We start from the raw sequence: 8,872 nt of genomic DNA on the forward strand, positions 1-8,872 counted from the left end.
TAGAAACATGGCGCAAATAGGGTCATCACTCTAATGCTCCTAGATTTCGAACTGCCCCTGCTAAATGTGACAACAAATGAACATTGTACGTCATCCGTCCTAATCCGTAAATGCATTCAAATTGACGCCCAAAACGTTTAAGTTGTACCTCGCACCAGTCGACGGTCTTCTGAGATACCTTCGGATCCAACAGTAAGAATATAGCAGATGATAGAAGCATTATATGATCCAGGTATTCTTTGGAAATAATTTCGTAAAGACATGGATAAACATAATGCAACAACATTGCTTCCCATTCGTTTGCCTTGAACTATGTTGTTTCATCTAAAGATCGTGGAGTTCTAGGAAATGAGCTAGGAGGGCGGAACGAAAGAATTCTGCTCTCGATCTCTTTGAGGCGAAGTCCTATGTAAAAGGGTGCTTTATGATTCTCACTTGCAGTCAGGCTAATCCACAGTTGTTTCATTACTCCCAGAAGAACTGAGTGCATGTAATCTGGCGGAAGACTCGAAATGATGTCGAACCCAGGTATTGCAACCAAAACGGATTTATTTAATATTCCATAAATTTCCTTTCCTGTACGATGTATTTCATTCATCATTTCTCTTGTGATTGCATTATCACGATTAGGAAACCGTTTGCTGGGATAGTATCTCACGGTGCTGTTTTCTGTCTGTCTTCCAGGATGCAGACACATTGTACAACCGTAGTTTCCATTGTACTGTTTCATACACAAAACTTTACACCTCGCTACAGAATCCAAGCAATTTTGAAGAAGACTTACATTATACAATATATACGATTGAAATTCCCTTCTTCAGTTCTTTCAACTCAATACAAAAATATTTGTAAAGCAAATTTGTATTAGGTTCTCCCTTGGACAGCCAAAGACCAGCAACCATTAGGTTGTGTTTACTAAACCGGAGCATTGGTGGAAGATTGTTGAGCGTAACAAAGATAGGGTACAGTGGTTTTTTAACTGTACTCTTACGGGATGCAGCACCATCAGTATTGGCGCTTAAGGTAAGATGTTTGGCAGCCTGTCCTTGCATCAACTTCCTTGCGATATGCCCTCGGTTTATATCACAAATATCGTTATCTTCAATGTACTTTGAATGTTGCTCAATGTCCTTTTTGTACCTGAGAACCATTTCTCTTAACTGTGGCTCAACAGGAATGAATGCTCCTGCGATTCACAAATAGGACAAATAGTGCCTTTTTCGGGTTTGTTTTTTCCAAAGTCGTATTGGCAGCATGTACAAAAGTAAACTCGCTCTGCATTGTACGGGTTTTTGCGAAATTCAGATGCAAATGTTGCAAAATTTTCAGGCAATGTTTTCGTACCGACAATAACGTTTAGCATCATCAAAAGATCGTCCAATGCTTCTTGCGACAAGTTATGGCGAACATAATAGTTCAGGACCATGAACAAAACTTCAACTTTTAGAGTATCTGAGTGTGCTTGGAATTGCTGATTAGTTTTCTTCGAAAAAAATCTAGAAAAACAGAAAAAGCATCAAATCCTGCAATTTTTGAGTATTCAAGAGATCTATTGATGTGGGCAGAAAACAAGCACAACAAATATTCGTAGGTAAATTATATTGACATTTCTTTCAAAATGATTGTCAATTTCATCTCTTAATTGCAATGATTCAAAATTGTACTGGAAACGCTAACAAACCTTTAAGAAATTACTCCAATCGTCAACTCTGGGTGGTGATTTGCTTCCATTGTCACTTTCATCCTCATACTGCTCCTCTTCGTCATTTGGAATATTGTACCCATCCGTATTCCTCAACAACTCTTGAAGTGTTCCTACAGCTGGGCTGCAACCGTCGGCTGGAAGTTGAATTAATTTAACTTGCCGAATGTTCGAATCGATTGGCTGATGAATTGCTTGTTCAATAGGGATTGATCGTATTACGTTCTTCGAGGCAATAGCAGACAATTCTATAAGGTTGCAAGTTTGCAATGCATCCAGACATGCCTTTTCGGGATCCGATTTACTTTGGGGTCGACTTACAGTTTTCCTAGACTGATTTTTTTATCATTATCATTTTTTGTAAATATTATTTGTAAATACCTTTTTCTCGTACTTCTTTCCATGCATAGCAGCCGATAAATAGTCGTTACGTCGTGTGCGAGACATGATGATGTAGGATCATAATTAGATAATTACAAGTGAAATTAAAATTTAATGTTTTTTGCACAGAAGAAGTCCAAGGTTCAAATGTCATTATTAAAGACGCTCTGTATAAACACTCGCCATCTCTATCTTGTTCTTATTATTTATCTGTAAGTGTCATTCCAATCGAGCACGAGACCTATCAAAAGCTCTCAATCCGAATAAAATCGCTTAGAATCCTTCTGGAACGAGGGCCATTGACAGGCTCGTGCTCGATTGGAATGACACTGACAGATAAATGGTAAACAAACGATAGACGTGTCGAGTCTTTATCCAGAGCGATTCAGCGTCGTTAATCATTATGACAGCTGAACTTGTACGGTGGACCACAGTTTGTCGACTGAAGGTAACCATTCTATAAAAATGGATGCTGGCTCCAATTTTGTTTTATTTGGTATAGATTCAACCAAAGTGTTCGAAAATTTAACAAACCTATTAATGTCATAACAAACGACTTCTAAAATTCATAGGTTCGAGACGTTGCTTGTTTGTTTGGAATGACTTTGACGGATTGTATTAATGTTGACAGTGTCGCTATTTTCATCACATACACGCAGGAAAATTTAGCATATTTAAACCGAAGGTGTGTTATTGAATCCAATCACTTAAACCAACGAAATTATTGATTTGAAAATATTTTTTATCAGAACAACAAATTTTTGCTTTCAATAAAACATTTATAATTTCAATAATTTTCTTTTAATTTCAATAAAAATTATGAAAAAGGGAACAATAAATTTGTTTATTGAAAAAATAAATAAATTTATTGTCTTCCGACCAATAATTTTATTTATTGAATTTAATCCATATTTTATTGAACCTACAAATAAATTTTCTGTGTGTACACTCGGAATTGAAAACTTGTCTGATTTGAGCAGTCATTTCGGTTGATTGTACTTGAACCGTAGATTTATAAATTGATAAAATTGATCTGTTGTTGTTTATGAGCTCCATATCATACAAAGTCATCGTACTAGCGCTAAGCTCCGTCACGGTACTGATGACAAATCAACTAGACAAATGAGAATGAAACGGTTAGCAGTCAGCACAGTAAGCTATGCTTATATTAAATTTCGGTTCTCCCTCCAATGAATTGGTAACAGTAAGACAGTGCCAAAAACGGAATCTTACTGTAATATATTTTATGACAACCTACTGTTAAACCCGAATTACAATTTTGAAATTAGAGATGAACTATGTTTAATTTTTAAAAGCAACCCAAATAATGTAATTATATTCATTCAACCAAACTTATTTCGTGGAACTTGCTAGTAAACTAGACAAATGTATCAAAAGGGTCGAACATGTCGGGGTCTAAATCAGATTAGTTACCCTACTAGCATAATTTCTATATTCAAAATATGCCATTATTGTTATGCAATTTGTTTACAATCATGGATAACGTTAACTACAACATGCAGCCAAATTATTAGATTCAAGATTTTCGAATAGATTATTTTGGTAGGATTTTGCCATCCTTTAGTGCATGACTGCACTTTACAATCAAGGACAACTTACTATATGATCAACTGTAAGCTACGGGGTCATATCATGACATGTCAAAATAAATTTTTCTGCGATAATCTCTTTGTATGCTCGTGGTGGACAAGTGCGAAAAAAAACAAAGCAATATGGGGAGAACCCGGAAAACAGCATCGCGAAAGCTTTTTGGGAGGCCAGCTAACGCTGCCAATATGGTATTCATGGAAAAAAAACCGTAAGTACATATTTGCCATTAATTAAAATGTGCAAACTCAAGTGGCATAGAACATAACCTTACTTATTCGCAAATCGCTTTTCCTCTATTTTAAAAGGTTTCTGACACGCAGGAAGCCAAGTCCAAATCTAAGCCCAAGAAGCGCTTCAAAGGTCCTGCACAAACAAAATTGTTGATAGTTGAGGAACAGCTAAAGAAAAATAAGGATAAAGAAAATATTAATACGATATTTGTCGCGGACACTGAGCATGGCGGCGTAAACTTTTCCGCCGATAACACTGATGTTGACCCGCTAGAATTGACAGTTGGCCCAGAATCCTCGGTGAACATTGTTTCCGGCGATATATCAGACAGATTTTTGTCAGTTTTGGAGAAACCATCTGTTGACGTTGGGATCACATCGGAATCTAATCCAAATCCATTCGTCGGGCAACTGAATGAAGGAACAGAAAACAGTGCAAACGATGCCCAACTTCAAGAGGAAATCTCGCAATTGCAAAAGGAAAATTTGAAATTAAGGAATCTGAATATGAAGCTACAGGAAGCATTGATGGAGAAACCGGGGGGAGATGTTTTCAGAGAGCTTCCTGGTTACCCGGACAAAGCATGGTTACTGAAAGTATCTCAGGCGGCCGATGAATCGGACTACATGTTCGTTAAGGAGCTGGTGCTCCATCTATGGCCTGAAGGAATAGGAAATGCAACTGTTTCAGGTAGAAGATCCAACAACCCAAGCGGCAAAAGAAAGGCAACATCGATGGAAGAACCTGCTCAGCTCGAAGTATCGAATCCTCCGGATAAATTAGACCCGGAAAAAGTTGAATACATCAAGGGTAAATTAGCTCACTGTCCTCTAGCTGCATGTATTATTAACAAGGGTTCCTTTGCAGATCGACTTTTCGAACGCAGGATCTTATTGAATGATCCTCGAGGCACCGCATTAAAAATTGCGCGAAAGGTTCCAAAATTCATTGCAATCGTCGTCGCCAACAACCCAACTCTCCGATCAGGATCCTAAGTGTTTTCATATATATAGCATTGTATTGTATTCAAGAATATAATACTTATACTGTTACTCTTCCGATTTTTCAGATTGATAGAATGAAATCGATATCAATCAACAGAGGCGCAAAGGCTGATGATTTTACTTAAAATTGACATGGTTTTAATGAATTGTTTTTTGAATAAATAAACATTTCTTATAGATTGAATTATTTGCTTTTTTACATTAAAGTCTGTAAATTCCTTAAAAACGATCAAATGACCTAATTTACTATTCTCTTGCTGTTGCTGTAGAAAACCTGCTTTAGGTATTCAAATGTTATTCAATAGCCCACGCATGGCATATTGTGCTATTGATTGTTTTGATTTCTCTTTGCTATTGATTAGCTATGGTCAATAGCTAAACTTGTTGTTATTTTACTCTTGAAGGAGATATTTTTTGGTATTATGTTTTGCTATTTTAGCTCTTATTTCAACCTAACAAATACCAAGTTTAGCTGTCTTGCTATTAAATAATGAATAACAAAATATGGTATTCGTTTCCTATTCTTTTCTGATCGGGGTTAGCAACGAATAAAAATCATAAGATGTAATTCAAAAAAGATCGAAAGGCATAATTTGTTCTCGGGAAAAAGATTTTGTTTATAGAAACCGATGATTTTGTGTTAAACTTCTTAGGAGATCGTACTATTGTGTAGTTGGGCAATTTCTTTTTTCCTCCATTCTCAGTGCTGCGGAAAACAGCCTTTAACTGAATAAGTTATAGCTGAAATGCTTTATGTAAGGGAAGAGCATAGTGTAAAAATATTTTGTGTAGCGCATACCCTGGTATTACACGCTCAATATTATCACAGGCAGTTTTTTGCATTGGCTTCGGTTTTCCCGATTCTGAATCGTGAATTAAGTTTCCGCTATCCTCTTTCGATGAGTTTTTCCAGTTCTAGCAGTGTCTGATGTTGATCAGAGAAAGTGATGAGCTAACTAGGTTGTAGCATCAGATCATAGTAATCGATTTTCTATCACTGTGTATCTATTAAAAAGTTTCAGTGGGGATGAAATATTTGCAAAGAGATTCGATTGATTTTTAGTTGAACGATTTTTTGCATCCTTGATTGAGATGATGCTTTCATTGAATTCGTAGCTCTTACTTTTGCGAACAAGTTTGCTGAAGACACCAAGTGTCTATGTTGAATACTTTGAAAGTTGTAGCTTGTTGTTTGTGGATGACCCATCGGCGCTTATTTATTGTTCAATATAGAAATGATCCGTTCAAACAACCTAGTCGAATTTCATTTCTATAAAACAGAAAAGGATGAAATCAGAATTTCATTCAATATTACAGCTAGAAACAACCACCGAACAATTCCAAGTTGTCTGAATGTACCTTGATCACCTATCAGTGCAAAAATCTTCATTTACCTTATGACAGCAAATTTTCTAACACATAACCATCAAATCGATCTGGAACATATCTCGGAAAATGAGAAGCGAAATAAATAACTCCAAGTAGAATGAAAGTCGTTCTAAACTCGAACTTTTTCGAATACTGTCTTTCCATTATTATTCGCTTTTTGTCGCATTCCATATTTTGATATATTATTTTGAAGACCCATATTTTAGATCAATAATAAAATCGATCAAGATCAATTTCATTTTTTTTTAAATTTTACAGTGGTGTAACCCCTTAACTGGCTGATTTAACGGTTTCTTTCAAAATTTATCGAACCTACTCCCATTCGTTCATTCGTTAGAGAAGTTTATGTTAACCTTTACAGTACCAACCTAAAATTTTTCTGAAAATTTTGTTTAAATTTTGCTCTCATTTCGTCAATTTTTGACCGAATTGGATGGAACTGGCTTTAAAAGATCTGGAATTTAGTCTAGTTTCTATATACCGAGTAGTGTTCAAATCCGTGGACCGGTTCCGGAACTAATCCGAATTCCCTTGGGGTATATCCGGCATCCTAGTGGGGTGACGGACGAGTTTTGAAGAAACATCCCATAAATTTAAGTAATTGTATTTTGAAATGTGCTACTTATCACTATTTCCCATTGATCCTTCACAATAGACATGAATTGGACCAATCTTGGCCACCGGAGAACTGTTCCGGGAGAACCTAAGAAAATGTATATATTTTTCTATCATTCCAGCGATTTCGGTTCATAGCTTTATACGAAATGCGAAGTTCTTCCAATCATACGGTTCTACAGCTCCCTCAAGGCCATTCCGGCACCGGTTCCGTACGGATGGACATTTGACGCCATTTTGAAAACCAAGATGGCAGCTTCCGGTTACCACAAAATAGTGAAAACCACCATCAATATGGGTGTTATTTGAAAGAGAACGGCCAGCAAAAGCCGGAAATTGATAATGACGCCATTTTGAAAAGCAAAATGGCGATTTCCGGTTACCACAAAACAGTGAAAAGCATCATCAATATGGGTGTCATTCGAAAGGGAGTGGTCAATAGAAGACAGAAATTGATTTTTGACGCATTTTCAAAACCAAGATGGCGGCTTCTGGTTATCACAGTGCAGTGCAAACCGCCACCAATAATGGCGTCATTGTAAAGCGCTAGCGATCAGCAAAAGCCGGAAAATGATTTTTGACGCCAATTCGAAAACCAAAATGGCGGGTTCCTGTTCCAAAGAAACAGTGAAAACCGTCATCAATATGGGTGTCATTAGAAAAGAGATTGTCACTTGAAAACTAAGATGGTAGCTTCCGGTTACCACAAAACAGTGAAAACAACCATCAATATGGGTGTTATTTGAAGGAGGAAATTTATAATTGACGCCATTTTCAAAACCAAGATGGCGGTTTCCGGTTACCACAACAGTCAAAAGTATTGTCAATATGAGTGTCATTCAAAAGGGGGGGGGGGGGGTCAATAGAAGACAGAAATTGATATTTTCGCCATTTTCTAAGCAAAGATAGCGGCTTCCGGTTTCCACAAGGCAGTGAAAACCACCGTCAGTAATGGTGTCATTGTAAAGCGGGTGGTCAGCAAAAGACGAAAATTGATTGTTTACGCCATTTTGAAAACCAAGATGGTGGCTTCCTGTTCCAAGGAAACAATGAAAACCATTGTCAGTATGAGTGGCATTTGAAACGGGGTGATCAGTAGAAGACGGGAATTGATGATTGACGCCATTTTGAAAACCAAAATAGCGGCTTCCGGTTTCCACAAAACAGTGAAGACTGTCATCAAGATGGAAGTCATTTGCGAGTGGATGGTCGGCAGATACGGATATTGATTGACGCCATTTTGGAAAGCAAGATGGTGGTACCACAAAATAGTCAAAATCATCATCGGTATGGGTTTTATTTAGAAATGAATGGTCACCCAAGCAGCAATTTTTCACACCAACAATAAGTATGTGCTGTTGTGACAGACAACTAAGTTTCTTCGTGACTCAAAAGGTACAGATTTGGACTAATTTTCAATATAGTTCAGCGAAACTTTTAAAACTTGCTCCCATTTCGTAGTCATTACTATGCGAGAATAACCGAATTAAATCATATTGTTGTCAATATGTTGAACGCAGATCTCAACAAGATTAGTTCATTCTAGCCGATGTTCACATGGACTGTCCATCGGCAATATTATTATAATAATAATTTTCGATTTGGACATGTGTATTTCCTCGTTCAATACTGCGGATCGTGATCGTGCGTTGCATTGGAGATGTATTTGTTGATTCACGCGTTCGTGGTTGGTGTCGGTGTCGGCTTCAAAGTGTGGTATACGTGCAGGTGTGTGGGGCTTCTTCGATGACTTAATCGTTTATGGAGTGATTGCTGGCCTCAATTAAAGCAGTGGATGATATCAAGAAGTTTTGACTCGTGAGCCGCTGCTGAATAATGTGCTGGGGGAACGACGGCGACTGAGATGCCACGGTTGCCTACTTTTTTCTTTACTTTGTAAGTAAGGGTTTTCCACTATTCGGGTTCTTGTTTGCACGGC

At 37.3% G+C, this 8,872-nt stretch overlaps 1 protein-coding gene across 1 annotated transcript in view; it reads left to right on the forward strand.

Moving 5' to 3' along the window:
* Positions 1–4,920, forward strand: part of LOC131675945 (uncharacterized) — a 12,550-nt gene extending 7,630 nt beyond the window's left edge. Inside the window, exons 2-3 of the mRNA XM_058955070.1 lie at positions 4,015–4,735; positions 4,793–4,920. Of these exons, the coding sequence (XP_058811053.1) occupies positions 4,015–4,735; positions 4,793–4,920 (849 nt within the window). The remainder of the gene's footprint in view (positions 1–4,014; positions 4,736–4,792) is intronic.
* Positions 4,921–8,872: the final 3,952 nt, after the last annotated feature.

Source organism: Topomyia yanbarensis, chromosome 1 (assembly GCF_030247195.1).
Source record: "Topomyia yanbarensis strain Yona2022 chromosome 1, ASM3024719v1, whole genome shotgun sequence".
Lineage (NCBI taxonomy): Eukaryota > Metazoa > Arthropoda > Insecta > Diptera > Culicidae > Topomyia > Topomyia yanbarensis.